Source organism: Equus caballus, chromosome 7, assembly GCF_041296265.1.
Source record: "Equus caballus isolate H_3958 breed thoroughbred chromosome 7, TB-T2T, whole genome shotgun sequence".
NCBI classification, from domain to species: domain Eukaryota; kingdom Metazoa; phylum Chordata; class Mammalia; order Perissodactyla; family Equidae; genus Equus; species Equus caballus.
The window spans coordinates 2727566-2752174 of NC_091690.1; the positions used below are offsets into that span (position 1 = coordinate 2727566).

Below are 24609 nucleotides of genomic sequence, written 5' to 3' on the forward strand. Positions count from 1 at the left end.
AGTCCAGTTTCACAGGGGCCCAGGAAGGCAGAGCGAGCTGTCCTGACACCCACGGCTGCTATGTCGAAGGGCCACGCTGGGACCAGAGCCCCGAGTCACCCTCGCTGCGTGAAGTGACTATTTCTGGTTCATCTTCGGGTTCCTCCAAGGAAGCTGGTGAACGTTTGCTGATTGAATATTGAATATATTTCAACATTCTCAGGGGTAGACACAGGGAAGCCACGTGAGTGACGGCCCCCGGCACATAGAGGCGTTCGATAAACACGTGTTGAATGAATGACAACACGAAAGACCAGCAGTTGAGGATACAAGAGGTCGCAGAAAGCACCCTAATGGTTGGACTCATATCCGTGTGCAGAAAAGTATTTTCACAAGTGAGAAGGCGAGGTCCTGGCTCGGAGGCGGCGATGGGGGCTCCCTCACTGACAGTGAGGGGATTGGGCAAGGCGCTGACAGAACGCAGTCTTACCCAGGGAAGTTCCAAATGCCTTATGATGCTCACGCCCTTCGATGGAGCAATTCCTTTCCTGGGTTTCCATCGGGGGGCAGAATCCCGACCCTCAGGAACTTGTTTGTCAAGATACAATTTGGAAATAATCTAAATGTCCAACAGAAGGGACATGGTTAGGCAAACAGGAGTATGTTCATTTGGTGGAATATTACGCAGCTGATAAAAATGATATACCTTCCCAACAGCCAAAAAGTGGACACAGCCCACACGTCCATCAGCTGAAGAGCAGACACAACATGGTCCATCCACTTAGCTGTGAAGAGGAGCGAGGCCCTGACACAGCTGCACGTGGACGGACCTGCACACACGACGCTCAGGGAGAGAAGCAGACACAGAAGGACACACGGCGTGTGATCCCATTGACATGAAACGTCCAGAACAGGCAGATCCACAGACAGAGAGTGGGCTCGTGGGGGCCAGGGGCTGGGGAGGGGGTGGGGGTGATGCTGATGGGGACGGGCTTTTTTTGGGGGATGATGGAATGTTCTGGAATTAGTGGTGATGGATGCACAACACTGAAAATACCCAAAACCACTGAGTCGCACACTTTGAAATAGTTTAAAGTGGTGAATTTTATATTATGTGCATTATATTATGTGCACCACAATAAAAAAGGAAAGGAGATTTGTCTTGTAAGGTCTCCAGAAGAATTAAATTAGAAAAACTCTATTTCAGCACATTGAAAACATGTGAGGAATGAAAGCTGTTATAATGTCAAGTGAAGAAAGGCAGGAATCGCTTTGGTATAAACAGCCCATCGGTAAAATGTGCACATAGAATGAGCCGACTCGGAGGAGACGCGCAGACTGACAACAGGGCTGGACTTCGTTTCTCTTCTTCCATTATTTCTGAAACTTCCAAGTTTTTTGTAATGGGAAAAACCCAATGCATTAAAAAAATATTTTTGTGTTAAAATAGACATGAAATTGACCATCTTAACCATTTTCAGGGCCCAGCTCAGCGGCATGAAGCACATTCACACGGTTGTGTCACTATCCCCTCCATCCGTGTCCAGAACCTTTCATCCTCCCAAACGGAAGCTCTGTCCCCATGAAACACGGACTCCCGCCCCTCCCCCAGCCCCTGGCCCCCCATCCACTTTCTGTCTCTGTGGATGTGGCTCCTCTGGGGACCTCCTGTGAGTGGACCACACAGTGTGTGTCCTTCTGTGTCCGGCTTACGTCCCTGAGCATCACGTCCTCCAGGTCCATCCACGTGGGAGCAGGCGTCAGGATCTCCTTCTTTTTCATGGCTGCGTAATATTCTAGGGTGTGGATGGACACACTCTGTGGATCCATCACCCGTCCACGGACACTCGGGGGCGCTCCCACGTTTTGGCTGCCGTGAACACGGGTGTGCATACATCTGTTCCCAGTACGTCTTACTTCTCAGAACCTGGACAGACATAAATGGGGCACTCCTCCCCAGCTCCAGGCTGCCTCCTCCACCTTCAGGAGGAACCTGGCTCCTCCAGCTCATCCGCTCAGCAGAGCCTTCATCCACTTCCCTGACACAGCTTCTCAGCCTCGGCAGCCAAACTAACAGGCGACCAGGGAGAAGGCGGAGCCAGCGTTTCCCCAGGCAGCCGCCGAAGCCAGCCAAGCCTTGGAGATGCCCCCTCCACCACTGAGGGTGACTGATGGGGACGAGGGGATGTGGTGCACCTTTGGGGCTCGCTGTCTGGCTTATCAGGGACCTTGCAGACGGGATGACAGACCTGCCCTTCCGTCTCTGTCTTTCCGGGGCGCCTGCCAGGTTCCGCTCAGCCCTGCCCACACGGCCTGCCTCATCCCTCCCACACGCGCTGCTGTCGCCTAGCAACCGGGCTTGCCCGCCAGCATCCTGCAGCCTGAGGTCCCCGCCTGCAGCAGCCCAGCTTCTCGGGCGCCGGGTCAGTATCCACCCGCTGGCCGCCGGCCTGCTCTGGGCTCCTCTGCCCGGCGGGGGGAGGCTGGGGAGGAGAGACCAGAGGCCACGGCTCCTCAGGCCTGCGGCGGCCAGCTCGGCGCCCAGACGTTTCGTCCATCCGGGGCCCAGACTTCGCTGTTGCGTCTCCTAGACTGGGCTGTTCGGAGTTGCCAGGGGGCAGATTCCACCCTCTGGCGACAGGGCTGGTTTCGAACCACCTGGGTGAGGAGGATATCCGCGTTTCCGGGGAGCCAGGGACGGGACCGGGGGGAGCGTGGGCGTGCGGTCTCCAGGAGCCGCCTCTGCCGGGCTGTCAGGCAGGAAGTCAGTCTGCGGAGACGGCTGAGTGAAGTTCATCGTCGCGCCCGGGGCTTCCTATCACGGGGCAGCTGTGACCGCCACCTGGCGCGTCCTCGCCGAGAAGGCCCACCCCTCCTGGTCCCCTTCAGCCCGCTGCCGCTGCCCCAGCTGAAGTTTCTCGCCTCGAGACCATTACAGCAAGCTCCTGGGACGAGATGGAAACAAATGGTGTCTTCTTCGCGGCTGGGGGCAGCTCCTCTAAGGGAGGGACTCACTTTGGGGGGTCAGAGTGTGACTTCAAATATTAACATATTTATTGAGCAACTACTGTGTCCCTAGCTTGTTCTAGACCTGGGGATCCTGGGTGAGTAAGGGAGACTGACTTCCTGCCGCAGAGAATTCTCAAATGACTTTAGTCAGTGCTGTGAGCTGTAAAGAAAATAACCAGGGTAATGTGACACTTCCTTGAGGTGGTCAAGGAGGCCTCTCTGAGGAGATGACATCTGAGACCCAAAGGAGGGAGGAGTCCCTGGCCATACAGGTCAGGAGACGAGCTTACTAGGCAGTGGGAACAGCACGTGCAAAGGCCCTGTGGCAGGAACAAGTTTGGCTGGTCTGAGGAGCGGCAGAGACTGGCAGGTGTGAAGTGGAGTTCTTGAGGGAGAGGGTGGCACGTGGGTTCTTGTGGGGCCTTTGTTGGGGTTCGGGGTTTTATCCTAGGTGCAATCTTGAGTTTTATCCTGAGCGCCCACTGCTGGGGGTTGAAGCAGCAGACGGCCACTGAGAATGGAGAGCAGTAGAAGTGGGACTGAGATGACTTTCTGATGGCTTGGCCCCCAGCACAAAGAAATCCAAGAGGGCTCCCTGGTGGTGGTGGCGGCCAGCCTGGGCAGCTGGGTGAACCGCAGAGCTGCCGACCGAGATGCGGGTGTGGGGGTTGCGTGAGGTGGAGAATGCCGGGCCCTCCCTGGACCTGGCCCGTGTCTGGTCTGCAGCTGCAGCCAGGACCAGCTACGGGGCCGGCTCTGCTCCCAGTGTTGCTGGGGTGCCTGTGGGAGGCAGGCGGGCCACCCCCTCAGGAAGAGTGCCCAAGGGAGCGGAGAGCTGCCTGCCATCCCAGGGCGGGGGGTGGGGTGGGGGGGAGCAGCTGCTTCCTGTTCCGGTAGATAAGGCGCGTCCTAGAACCAGGCTCGGCCTCGCCCGCCCGAGGGGCTGAGGGGGCTCCTGGCCGTGCCCCCGCCTGGTCTGTGCGTGCTCGGTGCCCATTGACACGTGACCCTCTTGATGAGAGCCATCGCCACCTCGCCCCACCTGCCTCCCCCTCTGCTCCTCTCCCTGCCTCATCCTGCCCAGCCCCCCAGCGATGGCCTGGGGATGCCCCGGGGCTCAAAGCTGTGGGACCAGGTCTCCACATCTGAGCCCCCGTCCACCCCGAGGTTTGCGACGGGGATTTAGGGAAATTCCCAGGGAACTCTTGGTGGGGGCCTGCAAGCAGAGAGCCATCCCCAACTCAGCTTGGCCACCCCTTCCTCCAGGAAGCCTTCCAGGTTGCCAGCTCCCCTGCACATCTCCTGGACCAGGCCGGGGTAGGTTTCTTGAGTGGCCGGGTCCCGTGGGTGGGTGGGGCCTGTGGAGCTGGGTTCCTCTCACCCCCAGGGGACCTCGGTGAGGGGATGGCCCGAGGGGCCCACCCCTGGGGGCAGCACCAGCCCCTCGGACTTCCTCCCCGTGCACGTCGGCAGCCTTAGGGCCTGGGGAGAAATGCTGGCTGGTCCGCGCCCCTGCCTCAGCCCCGAGGGGCAGTGGGAGGTGCAGGCAGGACCTGGAGGGAAGGACGGACCCACACTGAGAGACAAGCGTATCTCCTTTATTCCCCGCCCCGCCCCCACACTTCCAGGCGGCTCTGTGAAGACGTGAGACGCGAAGCCACACACAGGCTGTCTCCTAAACACAGAAATGAATCAAAGGACTTGAGTGGCTGTCGATGGCGTCAGCCCAAAGCCGGACTTTTCTCCCTCGGTGCCACTGGGCAGCTGGCCAAGAAAAACGGTGGCAAAGAGGGAGGTTTGGACACATCGGGGTGGAGGCTGGGCAGGGGGTGCCCCACGTCCCCCAGGACCCAGAGGCACCTGACCCCTGAGCCCTGCACCAGGCCCAGCCCCCAGACCAGCACCCAAGAGGCAGGCGCTGGAGCTATGCAGGGAGCTGCGAGAACGGCCGGAAGGCACCCCCCGCCCTCAGGGACGTCCCAGAGCAGCTCCTCTCTGTGGCGGAAGGCACTTGGTGCAACGAGGTTGGGGGGGGTGGTCAGGGCAGACGGTTGGGACACAGATGTTTCATGGGGGCCAGGGGAGCCCAGCCTGCCTCTTCACCACCCCTCGGTCTTGCCACCCTCCCCACGGGGGATGGGGGACGAGCCCAGCTCAGGCCTGCAGGCCTCCGGCCGCGGGGCCATCTCCAGGCTGGGGAGCAGGGGTCAGCAGGTTTGGGGCAGGCTGGGCCTCGGGCTTGGCTCCCATCCCTGGCCTGCCTCCTGACACAGGGCCCCAGACAGGCCTGTCCCGAGATTTCACGGCCACACACAGCAGGGGCCTCTAAAGGCAGCGAGCTAGACGCCCACATGCTCAGGAGGCCCTGGGCGAGCTGACAGCCCGTGAGGGCTGCCCGGCTTTGAAATCACTGTGCTGCACCCCCACCCGCCGTGGGGCAGGCATCGGGGTACAGGGTGCTGCCCAGCGGCTCTCCCCCAAATGAGGCGACTTCTCCAATGACCCGAGCACAGGGTTTTTAAAGAAACCCGCAGAACGTCACTCCAGCGGAAATCTGACGTCAGGATGGAGCGGCCACGCGGTGCAGCGTTGGGTCCCTCCAGGAGGGGAGACCGTTCACACGGGCCCCTCGCTGCCCGGCCGGCCCCGCTTCCTCTGGCCCGCGCCCTCCTGGGCCTCGGCCGCCTCCCGCAGCCTCTTCCGGACGCGCGCCCCGGGCCTGCTTTTGGGGGGCGGCAGAGGGGCCATGCCCAGGATCTTGTGGATCTGCCGGAACGCCAACAAGCGCAGCGCGTGCTGGGGGCGGACAGCCCGTCAGGACCCCCGGCGCACCCGCCTGCCCGGCCCCTCTCGGGCAGCCTAATGCGGACACGGGGCTCGCGGGGCGCCCTCCCTTGACTGTACTTTTCTAGCTCAGGCACCCTCGGGCGTGAACTACACCGGGAGTTGGTGGGGGGCGGTGGGGGCAGCTGATGGCAGGAGTTTGCCAGAAGCCCTTCGGAGCATCAGCTCTTTCCTGCCTCGCTACAGGGACCCCAGATGCTCCCCCAGGTCGGCCCTGATCAGGAGCAACTGGCCTCTTTCCGTTAAAGGCGATTCGTAAAGGTCACGCCTGATTCTGTACCACTGGGAGACTTTCTTATAAATAAACTTGCGAACAAAAGGGAAACCACAGCTGGGGGCTCGGCTGCGGTGCCTGAGGCTGGCCAGGCGGCGCTGGAAGCCACGGCTGGGAGTTCAGAGACCACAGGGCGGTCAGGGGGCGAGCCACGGTCCCAGCCCCAGAGGCCCCACGTCTGTGCCGCATTCTGCTAGCAGCTTCTGCTCTGGGCCGCCCACCCATCGCACCACAGGCCTCCCATCTCTGCAGGCGAGGGAGGGAGGGCAGGGCGACCCCAGACCGTCTCCTGGGACGCCAAAGCTGCAAACCGGGGCTGGGCTGGGGGCCGCGTGGCCTGGCTGAGCAGGTCCCTACCTGGGCGCTGGCCGTGAGGTCCTCGCGCTCCTGGGCGGTCATGGCCCCGAGGGCGTCCGTCTGGCCTCTCTCACAGGGATCCTGGAGCCCGGGCCCGTCTTGGTGGGGGCAGGGGGGCGGCAAAGAGGGAGAGCACCTTCGTGAAAGATCGCCCCTGCGGCTCCACAGCACTGGGGGCCTGATGTGCAGGGTCCGCGACTGCACCCAAGGCGCCCTGGGGTCCCCGCTGGGGGAGCTGTCCCCATGCCCCGGCCTTTGCGTGTGCACGTCTGCAAGTGTGCAGTTACACAGAAGGCTCACACGGCCCAGGGCTTTATCTCCTTTTTCACTGGATATGACACCATCCAGGCTCCAAAACGCCCGGAACTCCATCTCTGCGTCTGACACACGAGGGCCAGTGCTGCGCTCCCTTCCTTCCCGCGACTGCAGACCGAGCCATGGGGAGCGTCTCGGACAGAACCCGCTAGCTGCGTTCTTGGTCCTTCCCCGGGAAACCTTCCTGCCAAGGCCGGCCGGCCGCCAGCAGGGTGGTGCGCCGTGCTGTCGCGGTGGCTCCAGTCCAAGCCCCGCACCCCTGGAGGAGAGGCTGCCCCTGCTCCCACCCGCTCCCCGTCCTCCTGGGGACGACCATCCTCCTGCCTGGGTGGCCGCTGCCCTCGGCTGTCTGTAAGAGGCTCCTCCTGGACCCCATGCCGGCCCCTGGCCCCCCGTCTGCTCCAGGGTCTGGGCCCCCAGCCACCGTGACTGACCTGTCAGGAGCGTCCCCGAGGCCACGCACTCCAGGACCCGTCTCACGGCGTCTCCTGGGCTCAGGGGCCCCACAGCGCTGCTCAGAGCCTTCTCCACCAGCAGCTCCACGGCCTGCCGGGCGGACAGCGCAGACGCTGCGTCCCGCAGGGGATTCTCGACCAGCCCGCCTCCCACCCTGGGCTCTCGGGCTCGGCAGGGGCCTCCAGGGCACCCTGGGATGGGAGGCCCCTTCCAGGTCTTTCCCTTACTCCCACCCACCCTTGAGCTTCTACGGAGGTGGGGGGCACTGGGGCCGACACCTGCTGGCAAGGCCTCGGGCGGGCCACTTGACTCTCTATGCCTCAGTTTCCCCATCGGTGACATCCCGTGGATGCCAACACTGCAAACTAGCGTCAGGAGGGTGAGAGGACTCGTTCCCTGAGGCCCACAGTCCACTGGGCTAGGGTCATGGTGACTCGGCCACTGGCTCGGGCGTGCCCACCTCTGGGATCCCCCTGCTCTGGGAGCCCCCCTCCCCGGGAGGGTGCATCTTCATTTCCAGGGAAACAGGCTGGGGAATTTGGGGTTCTGTCGGCATCAGAGCCGACCCCACACCAGTCACTCTGCATGAAGCTGGTCATGGGGCCGTCCACGAGGTGGCCCCAGGAACGACGTCTCCCCTGGACACGGGGAGGAGGCGGAGGTGCGGGCGGGCTCCGGAGCCCTGGGTTGGAGCTGGTGTTTGGGGAGGAGGCCGGGGCGGCCCGGCGGGCGGGGAGGGTCGCCTGTGCAGGGCCCGGGCCTCGGCCATGGGGGGAGAGGGACAGGCAGAAGGCCGCGCGTAGAAGCCAAGTCCGCCCAAGTTCGGGGCGCTCGCCGCCTTCCCAGGGGCAAGGCAGCTGGTTCGGCGAGGCCGCGCGTCTTAGGAAGGGCGGTCAAATGCGGCTGCGCTCCAGGCGGCTCCTCCTGGTCCGGGGGCCCGGGGCGCCCACCCACCACCTCTCGGGGCGCTCAGGCTCAGGTGGGCCCTTCTCAGAAAGCCAAGCACTGGGATGGGGGGAAATCAGGCCTCGGGGGCTTCCCAGGGCAGGGCTGCTGCCCGGCGCTGCTCACCCAGTCTGGCAGGGCCCCCCAGGTGGGCACGCGCTGGCAGAGGTCCCGAAAGACCCTGATGACGATCACACACTGCTGCAGGCCGCTGGCTCGCGCCTTGGGGGAGAAGCGCCGTTAGCTCCAGGGGCCGCGTGCACGAGGGGGCGCGCGAGGCTGGGGAGCAGGGCTGACCCCGGGACAGCGAGCCTGGCCAGGGGGCCCATCCTGACAGTGGAGGCCGGGGACGGACTGTGGGGGGCACGGGCTGGCCAGCCTTGAGGGCAGCAGCTGGGAGCAGAGTCCACTGCCAAACAGGTACAGGCCCATGGAACCGGCCCACTTCTGAGCCCCCGGTGCTGGCCAGAGGTGGCCACGGGGTGGTGGCGTCCCCACCCCCAGAGCAGTGGTCACTCCTTTCAAGTTCACGGCCCTGATGGCCAAGGAGTGACCTCCACCAGGTCAGTCTGGGCAGGGAGCCGCCTCACAGATGTTTGTCCTCTGTCTGTAATTGGAGCCTGCACAGCTGAGGCGTGCAGCCGGCAGGACAGACAGACGGACGTGGGCCCCCTCCAGCCCTGCCCCCTGACCTGGAACCACTTGGCATGGCGGAGGGCGGCCAGTGACTGGAGGCACTTCTCCGGGCTCAGAACGTCTCCCGGGTCATCTCCCAGGTCGGGCTGAGGTGCCTCCACTCCTTCTGGAAGAAGGAGGAGAGCGAGTCACCGAGGGTGTGTGGGCAGGGCGCCCCTTCCCCCGCTCCCCTCCTGGGCCATGCGGGCCGGCCCCCGAGACGGTGTCTGCTCCCAACACCACCAGGACCAGAGGGACGGCTTCCCGGAGGTTCCCTGCTCCACGGGGAAGGGACGTGACGCCTGCAGCGCCCACTCCCTTGGGGAGAGAATTAGTCCAGATGGGAAACTATGAATTACGCCAGAGTTCCAGAAACTTCCAAACACAGAAGGAAAAGGGAGAAGCTAGGTCAGATGCGAGCCAGTCCCATCATCGATGACAAAGGCTCCCGTGTCCAGGAGAACTTCAGGTCTGTTTTTTCTTACTTGCTGCTATTGCTTCAGGAATGTTCTCTCCATCAAGGAGGCCCTGGCTCCCTCAGGTCACAGGATGGGGCTTGGGCTTCACTTCCACCCACAAACATCCCAGGGCCCAGGCCCGGTGTCTGCCCCTCATCACAGGAGGTGGAGGGGGCGGGGTATGCCCGCGGGAGGGGCTGCAAGCCAGCTCTGTGACAGCCAGCGGGGGACGGGGACACTGACGGGAAGCACATGCCCAGTGGTCCGGCTCCCGGCTCGCGGCCCCATCACAGGATGCTCATCACGGGGTTTCCTGCCAGGCAGCGCCCGGGGCTGTGCCACTTCCTACAGGTCCTGACCGCCCCATTGGCCAGAGTGACCCCCGCAGGCCTTGAGCGGGAACTGCAGGGTGTCTGTTTTCTGAGCTGTGTTTTCTTCTCAGAGGGCTCTCCACCTCCGACGACCAGCCATGGCTTCCCACTCACAGCTCAGAGGCTCCTCTTTCAATTTGTGTTCAAAATGAACTGGTTTTTTGGTATTTTTTGAGGAAGATTACCCCTGAGCTAACTGCCGCCAATCCTTCTCTTTTTGCTGAGGAAGACTGGCCCTGAGCTAACATCCGTGCCCATCTTCCTCTAGTTTATATGTGGGACCCTTACCACAGCATGGCGTGCCAAGTGGTGCCATGTCTGCACCCGGGATCCGAACCAGTGAACCCCGAGCCGCCGAAGTGGAATGTGCGCACTTAACCACTGTGCCACCAGGCCGGCCTCCAAAAAATGAACCAGTTTAAAGAAAGACGCTAGGAGCTCGTGGCCCTCAGCTGCAACAAAACCACCATCAGGAAGGGGGTTCAGGAGTGACTGGAGTCTGGAAACCTGGCCTGGGGGCTGTTCCAGGAGGTTCCGTGGCCTTGTGAGAGGTGCGGCGCGGCCCATCAGCTGGCCTTCACCGTGTGTCGGTGACTCAAGGCCTGGCTGCCCTCTGGCCTGGCCCAGTGCCCCCTGACTCGCAGGGAATCCAACCTGCTTCGAGCCCCCGAGCCTCGCGTCTGGGACCAGCGGGGTGTGCTGTGGGCCCCGCTGTGGGCAGACCAACGGAGTCAGTCTGAGCTCCTGGCCCGGCAGAGCTGGTTTCCCCTGAGCGGGGCGCAGGGGCCCCTGCCAGCCCAGAGCCAAGAGAGGAGGGTGATACCCGGAGCACCCGCAGCCCGGGTTCCGGCCCACGTGGCACCCGCTGCCCAGACCCAGCTCTCGTCTGACCAGTGGCATCCAGGCTGACACAAGTGCTGGAAGGCCACTGGCCATGCCCCACCCCACCCAGAGCAGAGGTGGACGCTACCCTAGGCCACCCGGTGCATGGGGAGGGGAGCCAGACAGAAGGGCCCAGCCGCACCTTGGTCCATGGAGGGGTCCTCCCGCATGAGGGGCGAGGTGATGGACACAGTGACCCGCACCCTGGGCTCCTCGCAGGAGGAGATGACAATGTTGTCTTCAGGGTCAGAGGAGACCTCGTACTTGTCCTCCGTCACCATCTACAGTGCAAACACAACACAAGGCTGCGTTACTCCGGGCAAGAGGCAATGTGAACGACAAGGACATGGTGGTCCGGAACCTCCAAGGGACTGAGATGCGGCCCTGCCCTCCAGGAGCACACGCAGAGAAACACGTCTGAGCAGTGGAGCCTGCATACAGGTGCCTTCATATGTAAAGAATGCCTGTAGCTCAATAAGAACAAGACCCTCAATCCGATAAGAAAACTGGAAAGTGACATAGCAGACACTTGGCAGAAAAGGAAACAGAAGTGACCACTTTCACACAATGACAAGATTACCCCTACAGTAAGAAAGACGCAAATTAAAACGCTATCGAGGTGCCACCTCCCCTGTGAGAAGAACAAAGCTCCAGGAGTCTGAGAGCAGCTGGGAGGGTGCAGATCTGGCATCTGGAAACTCTTGGTGGACGCTGACCGGGCAACATTCCCCAGAGGCATCCAGCTCCTGCCTTGGCCCATGCCTCTGCCCTGGGATGTGCTCCCACGTGAGCCGTGCGGCCTGTGCACAAGGTTATCATTCTGTGCAGCCTTGCTGGTAACACACAACGCTGGAAACAACCAGATGTCCAACCACTCGGGAGGACTCGGCCGGTCATGGACAAATGGCAACAAAATATTCCTCGGCCACAAAAAAGGAACAAAGCTCCTTCAGCACGAATGTGGAATGCAAGCCGAGAGACACCGTCGAGGGGAAAAGGCGAGATCCTCTAGTTGGTCACAGGCTACCGTCTGGGTACACAGGGGAGAAAGGTTTCCCAGGAGGCTGAACAGAGGCTGCCTCAGATAGGATCTGAGCCTCCTGGGCTCCGGTCCCCACCCCATGCCTGCCGCCCTCACTGGGGGACACCCCAAGAGGATCGGTCCTTTACCAGCAGAGGCTCCAGGTCAACCCTCAGTGGTACCCTCTGTCTGCCCACTACTGACGGCCCCCCCAGGCTCTGCTCCTGCCAGCCGCCCACTCCAGGGGTCTCAGGGAGAAGAGACCCCCGAGCTCGCAGCCACGAGAACTCTCACTGCCCGTCCCAGTCCCCAGCCTCCGGAGGAGACTTCACAATGCAGGGGGCTTTGGTGTGGGGACCTGATTCCCAGGGAGGCCAGACAGTGTCCCTTGGCTTGTTCTGGAGCCCCAGAGATGCCTGGCCAGCATGCCCCGAGCAGGCATGGAGCCTCACGCAGTGGTCACTGCTTGCCCGGCTGCCCCGTGGCCTGGCGAAGCTGTCTGCCAGGCTGCATGGGGACTCTGGAGTCAGATGGCAGGGTCAGAGGCTTCCCCCGGGGGGGCCTCACTGGACGTGGATGTGCTTTGGGTCTTTGGGTGGGGCACACGGAGCCCACGGCCCACCTCAGAGTTCCTGTGTGGTCCCTTGGGGTTCCTGTCCCGGCGTCACCCAGGGCCACATGGTCATCATCATCATCGCCAGCCTGAGGCTGGCCTTGAACCTGAAATGCCCGTTTCTCCCGACAGCCACCCCTCCCCTCTCAGGGCCTCCCTGCTGAGGCAGCCCCTGGGCCCGTCTACATTACTGGGTGGGACCCACTGCCAGCTCTCCACAGCCTTAGCCATCTTCTCAGGGCTTCTCTTAGCTGCTGGGCTGTGAGATTCCAGAAGCCAAGGTCTGCATCTGAGCCATCTTTGCACCCCTACGTACGTAGCAGAAAACTGCCCTGCTGTGTGTTTGGGAAGTGAGTGATTAGATCAGTGAAGTTGGAGCACGTCACTCCCCTGTTTAAATCCCTCCAGGCTTCCCTGAGAATAGAGTCCTGCTCACACGGCCTTCAGGCCTGGCTTGATCCAGGCTCACCTCTCCTGGGGCCTCCTGCCTCTTGGCCTCAGCAGGTGCCGGTCCTTCTATGTGGAACACTGCCCCCTTTTTTCAAGGCTTCTCCTGACTCTCGGCTCTTCCCTCACATGCTCCATCCTCTGTCAGGACACCCCCCCACCCTGATGTGGCCCCTGCTCTCCCCAGGTGCTCTCTACCTGGCATCACGTTTTAATTTCATCACAGAAGACAAACTGGAAGTTAGCTTGCTACCTGTCTATTCTGTCTCCTGACCAGAGTGGGAGCGCAGGGGGTGGGCCTGGGTCTGCCAGCCCCCAGTGCTCGCTGAGCCAGTCGGAGGAGCGATGCTGAGTTCCCTCGGGTCCAGCAACCCACACGTCAGGAGGGAGAGACAGTCCTGGGAACTGACTTTTTTCATCGAAGGTGACGGATTTAAATCAAGGCGTGAGCTCACCCCTCCCCCTGTCATCAATCCAGGGGAGGAAAGGACCATGAGGACAGAGGGACCGCTCCAGAGGAAGGTCAGTCACCCCCCAGTCTAAGGGTGGGTTTCCGCCTGGGCAGAAGGCCTTTCAGGCCTGTGCACGGGCATCTCACAGTCATCACGCCCACAAAGGGTCTCCGTGCAGGTTTCGCCACCCTCTGCCCTTGCAGTGGCTGGGTAAGGCCACGTCGTGTGGACAGACCAGACGTCACTGCCCTCAGTGGCGGGGCGTCGAGCCACATCTGAGTCTGGCCCTGAGCTCACCTGTCTCCTAGTGTCTCCCTCCGACTGTCTGAGACAGGCGGGCTGTAGCTAACAGGCTGTCTCTTGTCCCCTCATGTCCTGTAGGAACACAGTCACGCCGCCCAGGAGCCCACGAGGCGGCCTCGAAGCTTACCAAGAGCTGCTGGGGCAGCTGTGCCGCGACCCTCCGCAGCAGGGCGCGTGTGGGCTTCCGGGAGCAGAGCAGGGCCAGCTGCACGCGCCTGTCTCCCCGAAGCAGGAGGCCGCTGGCCAGGAGGCCGACCCGCACCACGCCTTTCAGGATCCGAGGCGACGGGTCGATGCCACTGCGAAGACAAACCCGAGAGAGTGTGGCACGCACACAAGAAGGGGGTCAGGGACAGCGAGCGCAACCCCGCCGGGGTCCCGGAATGGCACTTGACCCAGCCCTGTGAGTCGTGCCTAATCACAAAGGCCGGTGGCTTGACTATTTCCTGACAAGCTGCATTCTGGAAAAGGCCCCTGCCGGCCATCCCCACGGTCCCCGGTCCTCAGCCAGCTGACGTCACCCTTGCCAGCCCTTGGCTTGGCGCTCCTTCTGAGCCGGCTCTGGGGTCACTTTGTGCCCCCCTCTGCGAGAAGGTGCGCTGGTCGCTCAGCAGGAGCCTGCCCTCCCCTCCCCTCCATCCTCCCCGTCGAGCCGAGGCCCCTACTGCCCCTCCAGCGCCACAGCACACTCACTAAGGGCGGGCTGCTCACACGTGCATGCCCGCTGAGCCCAGGGCCAGCTCTCTGCAGTGTGACTCCACCCTCTCGGCTGCCCTCTGCAGGGGGGACACCCACTTCTTCCCCGGGCGCAGCCCCCGGCCTGACCCCTGCCTCCTGGCCACCGCCCTCTCCTTCCACCCTTCCCGGTCCTTCGGCTCCTGCCCTGCGAGGCCCAGACCGCTGCCTGGGGGGCCCTCAGGTAGCCGATCTCGACACAAACGTCCGCTCCTCGGCTCCAGAAGCTGCCACCTGCTCCTGCCACTCTATCAGCACTTTGACTTTGTGACACTTCTCCGGGCAGGAGACAATCTTATTTTTAAACACGTTTACGGATTCCTGTCCATTTCTGGACCACAGAGCGCTGGAGCCTGATGTGGCCCCAGGGCACCTGTGTCTGGGGGCCGCCAGCAAAATCCAGACCAGGGACGTCTGGATTCCGGGGCCAGGACCAGACTCTGTGACCGAGACCCGCAAGGGAAGAGAAAGCAGAGGGTGGGGGTGGGGGGAACCTCAGGGAGAGACCCAGAGGCCTGTCCATCGATTTGGATCCCAATTCACACGAACTATAAAATGAAAAACCCCCCAAACTAAAAAGCCACATTACGATATCCGTGGGACAACTGGAAATTTCAACACTGACTGTATAGCTGACAACGGTAAAGAATTATTGTTAATTTTTAAAAGCATGATAATAGCATTGTGGTTTTGTTTTAAAAAAAAGAGACTTATGGTTTAGCGATACGGGTTGAAACACTTACTAAAGGGGCAGTGTGAGGTCTGACAGGACTTCCACTAACCTCTCCCAGAGGGGGCGGGCGCGGGGCCTGAGATCAAGGACAATCATGGTTTAGGGACAGTCACATGGTGCCCGTTATAATTACACCGTCCCGTCAACTTTTATGTTAGAGAATTTCCATCACAAAAGTTCAGGGACACCCAGCGCTAACATCCTCTTCGCAACAGTGAAGTAGATAACGGAACATCCAGAGAAAAGTTTACAATGTTCCTATTAAAAAACCACGTTTCTGTGTTTTTGAAAAATAACGTAAGGACATAACAAGGAATGTGACAGATATGTTATGTGAAAACCGAAAAGGAATGAAGTGGCTTTTGTCTTGAAGGCATGCAGTGGGGGCTGGGTTTGGGGAGGGCGCAGCAGGCTGCTCCTTGGTACTGACGGAAGGTTCTGGGTCCTGACTGTGGTGGGTCTGCGCATCTGCGCAGGTGACGAGATGCCGGTGAACGGCCCCGGCCGGCATGGAACACGCAGAGCGCGTGCTGCCCCAGGAGCTGGAGGGAGGCCCGGAGGAGGGAGTCCTCCTCCTGACATGAGCTCCGGGTGCCTCCGCGTCCGCACTGGGGCAGCGGGGGAAGGGCCCACGGTCCTCTGCTACTCTTGTGACAGCTCACAATTATTTCAAAACAAAAAGTGACAAAACCAAGCAAAGCAAAAACAAAACGTGTGCGCAGGGAGGATGCTGGGGGGAGACAGCAAAGCATGACGCCAGGGGTGACTTTTCGGCCCGCCACACTGTGTGGGGATTTCAAGGATGGGCCACCCTCCTGTGTGCGCCGCTGGCCATGGGCAGCTGCAAAGCGCGGTTCCCACTGTTCCCACTGGCCCCCCTGCCCCCGGAGCGGGCTGCAGTGTGTCAGGCCCCAGGGGCCCGGCACAGAGGCCAGAGCATCTTGTCCTTTCGCAGGAGCAACCCGACCCCCCTGGGAGCTGGGACGGCTCCACCGTCTGGGACCTCCCTCTGGGGACCTGGCCGTCTGGTGTGTTGGCTTCATGCGGGCGCAGGGGCAGCTGAGAGAAACGTCTGTGTGCCCCGGCTTTCTCTACCGGGCAGGTGAAGAGGGCTCCTTCGCCCTCACATTGGCGAAGGTTCTCGTCTGAGCTGAGGCGAGTCCACCTTATCACGGCCACCAGAGCTCGCACGCTCTTCGCCAGCGAGCAAGCGCTACGGGAAAAGGGAGCCACAGAGCGGGGCCAGGCAGACACGGAAGGCCCCTGCGGCGTGACTCCATTTCCAGGAGACGTCCGGAACAGGCCGAGCCAGAGGGACGGCGAGCGGGACCGGGGGCCAGGGCTCGGCCGGGCTGGGGGATTGAACGGGGACAGGTTTCTGTTTCGATGGTGAGACAGCTCTGGAAATAGTGGTGACGGTTGCACAATCTCGTGGATGTGCGAGTGCCACTGTATCGTGCAGAAAAATGGTCCAGAGGGCTCTGAGGATGTTACCACAGTGGAAAAAAACAAAAAGGGAAATGAAACAGCAGCCACCGGGGAGAAAGGGCCTGGCAAGGCGACATGCCTCCAGGGTCATTTAAGCCGTGCGAGGCTTCACAACAAGGTGTGGGGACCTTCCCGCCTCCCAGGGATCGCGGCTCCTGGAAGGACGAGTCATGAGTCGGATGGGGAGACGGGGTTAAGCTTTTGTGAACTAGATTTCTAGATGCGCCTTCGGGAGGAAAAGTAAACCCTGGGGTTGGAACACAGCTCTCCCCAGCTGGGACTGATGCTCCCTTTGAGCCCTGGGCTGCGGCTCGGAGACCCGGGAACTTTCTGCCCGCAGGCTGGAAAGCCCCGGCGACTGCAGAGGCTGCAGAGCTGTGCCCCTGGCAGCCACTTATCGCCCAGAGCCCGGCCCCTCAGCCCCTCCAAGTCACCCCGGCCTTGGGAATGGAGGGGAGCTCCACTACCTGTGCCCACTGCCCTCTTGCTCTGGGCTTCCAGAACTCTTCTCGGCCAGCGTGTCGGACACCAGCTTGAGGGCGCGCTCCGAGTGGGAGACGGCCTTCTGGACAGCCAGGAGCTCCTCCTCCGTGGGGTAGATGGCAGCGTGCTTGCACAGGACGTGCCGGTCGTCGCTGGACTCCCACCGTTGCGCGGGCTGCAGGGAGGCGCGTGCGTCACCGGGGAGCTGAGAGGACGGGGACCCGGTGGGCGGGCACAAGACAAGCGTCAGCCTTGCAGAGGTGAGGTACCCGCAGCAGGAGGACACAGGGCCCCAAGCCAGGCTGGCTTTGGGGGTGACAGGCAGGCAGTGGCCAGAGAGCCAGGCCAAAGAATGCCGGGGACCCCGGGGCCTCCCCTGAGCTGAGTCGGGGCCCGTGGCTCCTTTGGCAAGAGTCTTAGTTTCTGAGCCAGAGGCTTTTCAGCCAGCCCCGTGGCCTCCTCCCTGAAGATGTGATCCGAGGGGCCCGGCACGCCCGGCCCGGCCTGTGCAGACGGAGCCGCCTCAGGCTCCCAGGAAGCTGCAGCGAGCAGCCGGGGAGGGGGACCCCAGGCCCCTCCAGCTCCGGCTCCGAGTGCCCCTTGGGGTCCTGGTTCAAAGTCCTGCTCCTCATCCCTGGAAAATTCAGGTCCTCCCACTGAGGGTGTGAGGACGTCACCCACCCGCTGGGCTCCGCCACAGGGGCATTTCGGCTTGAGGCCAGACCACCACCCACCAGAGGCGTGTCGGGGGGTGCCCCTGGCCTGCTCCTGAAGGGAGGGTGCTGCTCGGGCGGTGAGGGTCCCGGGTGCTCGTCCTGGGCCCGCGGCTCCTCCTCCAGGCGCCTCCTGCACAGCTCCTGACGCCTGTGGGGGACGGAGAGGGACAAGGAGCTGCATGTAGCCACAGGACCCTGGGATCCGCAAGTCAGAGTTGCACAGGCCTCCTGCCGCCAGCGAGGTGGGGAAGCCCCGGACGCAGGGCTCCTCCCGCCCCCTCCTCGGGCTGAGCAAGGCTGGGTGAGGACGAACGAGGAGCGCAGCAGCTGGCGGGCCCCATGAGAGCCCACATGAGGGTCCTGCATGAACGCCCGCAGTGTGCCTGGGAGACAGGCTTTGGGGCTGGGGGAACACAGGCCCGAGCAGCTGTGGCCCCAGGTCTCTCCTGGGCCTCGTTCCTTGGCTCAGATGCCACCACAGTTTTCCGTGAATCAGATACTGTGTCAGAAAATGCTTTGGCATTGCTCTAGAGGGTGACAAATGCGCAGGCGGTCAGGGGACACAGTGGGCAGAGATCACGGGGGTTGGGGGACGCGGGGACCCAGGGTGTCCCTGTGAATCGGGCCCAAAGGCACCGTGGCCACAGCATCCTACACTCATCAGTGCTGCGTGCTAACTCTGCCTGCCCTGCGCGGGCCGCTGGCTCTAAGACCCTTCGAGTCTCCTCAAAGGGCGGTGTCCCTGCCCAACTGGCAGGTCAGGAGCGTCCGGTCCTCAGGCCTAAAGGTGACAGCACATGTCCCCCAGACAGAGCGCAGGGCAGCCATTTGGTCCTTGAGCCCCCAGGGACAGAAGCTTTGGGAAGGGCGGCAGGGGGGCGGCCCCCGAGCGGGGACCCGCGCGCACCTCATCTCCGCGTGCCAGCGCCGCAGCCCCTCCAGCCGCCTCCGGGTCAGCTGCTTCCGCCTCCTCGCCCGCTCCTCCAGCAGCCTCCGTACTCTGCTGCTGGGCTCAAGCGCGAGCGGAAGATCGGGGTTCACTTTTTTCTGGAAGACAGGAAAGGGCTGTAAGACGGGAGCCCCCCATCAAGAGGAGAATGCCACGGGGGTGTCTCGGGGACCCGGGAGAGCCCCCGAAGGCCATCCTCCCGCTGGATTTAGACAGCAGTCGGCTTTCAAGCCCCCAATGTCTTAACACTCCTGGTCCCCAAGAAAAGGCAGGAAAGGGAACGAAACTACAGTGACACACAGAGTTAACAGACGTCTGCCAGCGCGGAAGCCGAGCCCCCGTCTCTGTGCGATGAAGGACCGAAGGAGGAAGGTGATGTGACACCACTGGCGAGTAACCACAGGTGACCGTGGAATATTCACCGAAAATCCACGAAAAACACTCGTTCCCCATCAGAGTAATTCTGAGGAACACCATGAGTGTGAAGCCGGGCACACCCGTGTGAGGGGGGCCTCATGAAGGCGCTGACAGCCCCTCTGGTGGAGCCTAGGGGCAGGAGGGCCCAAGGGAGCCCCTAGGCCACAGGAAGGCGCCCCCGGGGGAAACGGAGCCCAGCTCCCAGGCCCGCTGGAGCCCTCGCACCAGAGCTCCCATCTCAGCGAGCCGCTAGCTTGGCGCCTGGCAGAGGCCAAAGGAAGAAACAACGACTTGTGTCAGACATGAAAGACCCGACGCCGAGCGTCTGGGAAAACGAGGCCACACTGAGTCCTGTTTTGTGGGCGCATCAGTGCTTTGACCGCGCGCTGGAGCGCTCCCGCCAGCGGCACATGGACACAGAGCTCTAAACTCCACATTCACCAGCCAGAGAGGACGCGCGAGAAGCCGGTCCCACTCCTGCTCCTCCTCTGCTCTCCAGGCAGCGGGACGTGGGGCTGGATGTCGCCTGAGGCCCACCGGGCCTGGGCTGCCGTCGGGGCTCAGACCCACGAGGCAAAGATGCGTTCTCAGACGCGGCTGAGACCCAGAAAGCATGGCGGTTCAGCCCGCCCTGGGCGACCCCGAGCCACCTTGTACTGCAGCCGGTGCCGCCGTCCCCGCAGGTGCAGGTCCCTGGCGTTGGCGTCGTTGAAGCTGCACTCGCACAGCCGGCAGCGGAAGCAGGTCACCTTGCCCTCGTCGTCACACACCTGTGACACGGAGCTCAGCTGATCACGGCGGCCCTGGCCCTCTGAGGCCACGAGCCTCAGGGCCGCCCGGAGCAGCGACAGCGGAGCCGCCCGGCCGTGCTGGCTCCCATCTGCTGAGTGCTTTTATTCACAGGGCCCAACACGCCGCCCACGCCCGGCTCCCCTCTGCCACCATGTAGCCCCCTGCCCCGTTCCCCAGTGCAGCCCCCGCAGCTGATGCCCCCGCCGTGCCGTCTGCCCCTTGTGCGCCCGTCTGTCTCCTGGCCTTTCTGCTTCTCCCCTGAACCAGCACATGATGGGCCTCCAGCAGCAGGAGCCCTATCGGCTGTGGTTATCTCGCACGGGACAAGACAGAAGATGCTGCATCGTTGCCCAAAAAGCTCGAGGATGAAAACAGAAGGAAGGCAAAGGCCCGAACTTCCTTTTAGCCACACACACGTCTCTGGAAGACTCGAGGAGGCTGGGACCACAGACGCGGCCAGAGGCGGCCTCAGAAGCGCGCTCTGGAAGGCTGGCTAGGACAAGCCCTGCGGGGCCCCCCTGGGCTCGGGGCGTCTGGGCGGCGGCCGCTTGGGGCGCACTGGCTCCTCGTGCCTGAGCATCACGGGCCTGTGGGGCGAGTGGTCGCCCAGCTTCCTAGGGCACAGACTGCTCCTCCCATCTTCCCTCCCGTGGGAAAGCCTCTGCCTGCCTTCTAAGATCTGAAACCCAGCGGCTGGACCTTCCAGTGGGTAGTGCACGATGTTTGGCTCCCTGAGGCCTGCAGGGGACTGCTGTGTAAATGACAGATGGAGAACCCGGGCTCAGGGGCGGTCTTGATGCCAGACCCCACAAGGCCCTCCTCCAGCAGAGGCCAGAGGTGGAGCGGGGCACACACCAATGGCCGGGGGCACGCTGGTCCCCTGGCTGGGTTACCTCTTCCACGTAGCCTGGGCCCACTGGCTGCCCATCGCAGGAGCTTCCAGAAGCATCCGCGGAGCCTCCTGAGGTGGGCGGCTCTCTGGCCCTCTCTGATTTGGGGTGTGTTGGTTTCCCGTCGGGGGGTCTGCTGCCTGCTGCCTGGGGCTTGGGAGGCCCTGGAAGGAAGAAGTGCGTTACTCATGACCAGCACCAGCCAGAAACCACAGCAGCTTCTAGGCCCCAGTGTGAAGGGCAGAGAGCGACGCAAAGCCGGGTCTCCCGCTGCCCCTTCACCCCTTGTGACGTCTGTTGGTGGGACCCACTGTCCTCGGGGCCCCTTGCATGCCAGCTTGGCCACATCTGAGAGATCGAGGCCCACACAGTGTGAACAGCGCTCAGACTGCCCTGCTCTAGGCCCCTTGGTGAGGGACCCCCAACCACACAACACCGCCGCCCTTGGTTAATTGGGGCCGAGGCAGCAGGTGGACAAGGGAGCCCCATCGGGCAACTTCACTGAGCCACGGGAGGGAGACACTGTTCTCAAAACTGCTTTATGCTTTCATCTTCACTATCACGTGATTAGTCAAAAGCCAGCGCTGCTGCGGCTGAAGATGCTTGAGCCCCGTCCACCCTCCGGCGCACAGCCGGCAGGCGAGGAGCAGACCGGCGGATGGACCCGGGTTCGAATCCCACCGCCCTGCTTAGCGGGGCCCAGCTGGTACTTGACTGTGCCTCGCCTTGGTTTTTCCATCACAAATTGGGACGAAGGACAAAATCTGCTTTAGAGTGGCACAGAGGGGGACCAGACAACGCCTGTGAGGTGGTCTCGGAGTGAGAGCCTGGCACACAACCCTCGGCACAGGCTGCTCAGCCACCGCTTCCTCAGCTCCCAATGGTGGCGTCCCACACCCAAGGGAGGCCAGGATGGATGGGGCGCTGCAAGGGACTGCCTTGATTTCCCGGGACCCACAGACCTTGTCAGGGCCCAGTGTGTTCGCTGTCAGCACCGGGGTGTGAAGGGGTGTTCCCCAGCTCATGGAAGCCCAGGGAATGTTCCAGGCCTGGGGCGGGGCTTCTGGAGACCCGCCAGCAGCCGAGCTGGCCCAAGTTCCAGGGGAAGAAAGGATGCCGCCAGCTGTCATTTCGGCTGTCGCTTCCCAGGAACAGCCTCGTATCAAAGGTCCAGGAGAGTGTGTCCCACAGGCCAGCACGTCCCGCCCGCCAGGCAGGGATGTGGAGTAGGAAGAGAGCTCCCCTCGCCATCCCTGCCCTCCACCCCTCCACGCTGAGTCCCTCCCAGGAGGTGTGATGGCTGCACGTGCACACGAGGCAACGGGACTGTCACTGCCTGAATCCTGAGCTTGCTGAGCCAGGGCAGGAAGCGGCAACACGTACCCACTCGGGTGGCCCTGGAGGCCCCCGGTCTCTTGGCCAGCTCTGGCCTGCTTGGGGCGCGCACGCTGGGGCCAGCGGGGGCCGCAGGCTTGGCCGGGGCCGCAGGGGGGCTCTCTGTGGTGACGGGGGCCGGCTCGCTGGTGCGGGTGGCGGGGGCCGAGCTGGAGTTCCCTGGCACCGGTTCTATGGTGGGGATGGGCTTCCCCAGTTTGGTGTGCAGCTTGAAGACCTGGAACAGACACAGGCCCCCATCAGGGCCACCTTCAGGCCTCACCCACCTTCCTCAGGAGACAGGAGGCATCCCTCGAGGGGGTGGGGGGCTGGCAATCCGGGGAAGTGCCGGCGGTGGACCCGTCCCAGTCCCCGAGGGCCCAGCCCTTCTGCAGCTCCCGGGTAAATGCCGCCGGCTCTCTGGAGCATCACCCCCTCGGGAAGGTCCTTCCTGAGCCGACCATCCCCTGCTTCTCTGCCCCCATGAGTCGTGCATACGTGGGACCTGTAACCCCTCAACACCCTGTGCCAGCTGATGGCGACTCCTTCCTTCAACTTACTGCCCGGGTGAAAGGCAGCGCTGTTGTCTGCACCCCAAGCATTAACCAGCCCAGGGCCCCCCTACGGGGACACAGCGTGGTGGATGGACACGTGGGTAGCGCACATCTGCTGATGGGTGCATGTGCATGTCCACAGACACGCGTCCACATTCTCTACATGTGTGTATACATGTCCACGGACATGTGTCCACATTCTGTACATACGTGTGTTTGCGTCCACGGACATGTGTCCACATTCTGTACACGTGTGTACATGGCCACGGAAATGCTTCCACATTCTATGCATATGTGTATACACGGACACACGTCCACACTCTGTGCATACATGTGTACACATCCACGGACATATACCCACATTCTGCACATACGTTTGTGTACTTCCATGGACATGTGCCCACGTTCCACACATACATGTGTGTGCATCCACCGACACACGTCCATGTTCCATGCATACGTTTGTGCACTTCCATGGACATGTTCTGCACATACGCGTGCACACATCCATAGACAAGTGCCCACATTCTGTACATATGCGTGTACACATCCACAGACACACGTCTGCATTCTGTACATACGTGTGTATGTGTCCAGGGACATACATCCAAATTCTATACATACACATGTACACGTCCACAGACACATGTCCATATTCTGTACATAACACACGTCAACACCCATGGACATGTGTCCACATTTTGTACATATGTGTGTACACATCCAGGGACACAGTCCACATTCTGTACATGCGTGTGTACACGTCCACGGACACACAACCACATTCTGTGCATACGTGTGTACATATCCATGGACACATGCACATTCTGTACATACACATGTGCACACCCACGGACAGGCATCCACACTCTGTACAGATGTGTGTACATGTCCACAGGCACACACCTACATTCTGTACATATGTGTGTGCACATCCATGGACACGTGCACATTCTGTACATACACAGGCACACACCCACGGACAGGTGTCCACACTCTGTACATATGTGTATACATGTCCACATTCTGTAGGAAGACACATAAATGCCCATGGACACAGGTCTGCTTAGGATTCGGTGGCACCCATCCTCCCCCGGGTAAAGGCACTTACTGCACACGTGCCCCTGGAAAGGCCTGCTGCGCCCCCCGCATCCGCAGTGTCACCATCTCAGACCCGTTTCCGGGCTCAAGTCTCTGACACTCACAGCTCAGACCTGCCCCTGCCACAGGGCCTCCCTGAGCCCAGAACACGTCGCGGCCTGGGAGCCGTGACAGCTGCAGCCCACCCACAGGGGCTCCCACTCCCCCCCTGCACCTGTAACCGCTGGGCCAGTGTGTCCCCCCCTCCATGCCTCTCTGTTCCTTCCTTTGTGGGGTTTGTGGGTTCGCTCAGGCGGTCAAGAGCCGGGGCCAGCTGGGCCGGGAAATGAGGCCTTGCTGAGTAGGGGCAGCCGGGTCCTCAGGGGGTGATCTCAGGTGGGGAGCCCAGCCCTGCAGCAGGGGCTGGAGGAGGGCGGGCCTAGAGCAGGGGGTGGTGTGAGCAAAGGCCCGGGGGCAGCTGCAGGGGTTCTGTGTGAGGAGTGGGCAGAGGCTGGGCCCGGCACAGGGCCTTCCCAGCCCCCCGTGCCAATTGCTCCAGGCAACTCGGGGACCCCCCCGCCTCGACCAGCGCCTCCCTCTAAGGTGGGCATGGCCTCGCAGGGGAGCAATGCCATTTGCCATTCAGGGCAGGGCGCTGCTTCCCACAGTTACCCCGTGGACCCGAGAGGGAGCAGGCCTGGGAGAGGCGGGGTCTCCCCACCTTCTCGCAGCAGGGGGCCCATTCATTGTCCCCATGAGGTGACACAATGCAGGCATTTTTAAAGCCACAGGCAAACGCTGATATTAAAATAGTAATAGATATTAAAATCACTGATGTGGACTAATTTAATATCAATTGAGACATTGATATTAAAACATTAAAACTTACTATTTTAATTTCACTTCTTTAGCTTGATTTATTTATTCTGAAAAAGCAGGCGCCCAAATGGAATATGCGTTTGCTCTCATCGCTGTTCACACTCCCGTTCATGCAAAC

The 24609-nt window shown here is 61.9% G+C and overlaps 1 protein-coding gene across 4 annotated transcripts in view; it reads right to left on the reverse strand.

Moving 5' to 3' along the window:
- Positions 1-4565: 4565 nt before the first annotated feature.
- ZFR2 (zinc finger RNA binding protein 2) overlaps positions 4566-24609 on the reverse strand; it is a 38188-nt gene continuing 18144 nt past the window's right edge. The window contains exons 6-18 of one of the 4 annotated variants that reach the window (XM_070272495.1): positions 21988-22216; positions 20608-20768; positions 19573-19692; positions 18464-18603; positions 17575-17704; positions 16825-17015; positions 13529-13700; positions 10708-10846; positions 8872-8978; positions 8306-8401; positions 7213-7324; positions 6464-6561; positions 4566-5784 (exon numbers count right to left, since the gene is read on the reverse strand). In XM_070272495.1, the coding sequence (XP_070128596.1) occupies positions 5605-5784; positions 6464-6561; positions 7213-7324; positions 8306-8401; positions 8872-8978; positions 10708-10846; positions 13529-13700; positions 16825-17015; positions 17575-17704; positions 18464-18603; positions 19573-19692; positions 20608-20768; positions 21988-22216 (1875 nt within the window). In that variant the 3' untranslated portion in view covers positions 4566-5604. Of the gene's footprint in view, positions 5785-6463; positions 6562-7212; positions 7325-8305; positions 8402-8871; positions 8982-10707; positions 10847-13528; positions 13701-16824; positions 17046-17574; positions 17705-18463; positions 18604-19572; positions 19693-20607; positions 20769-21987; positions 22217-24609 lie in introns of all 4 variants that reach the window. The other 3 variants (XM_070272494.1, XM_070272493.1, XM_070272492.1) reach the window with 3 other exon arrangements.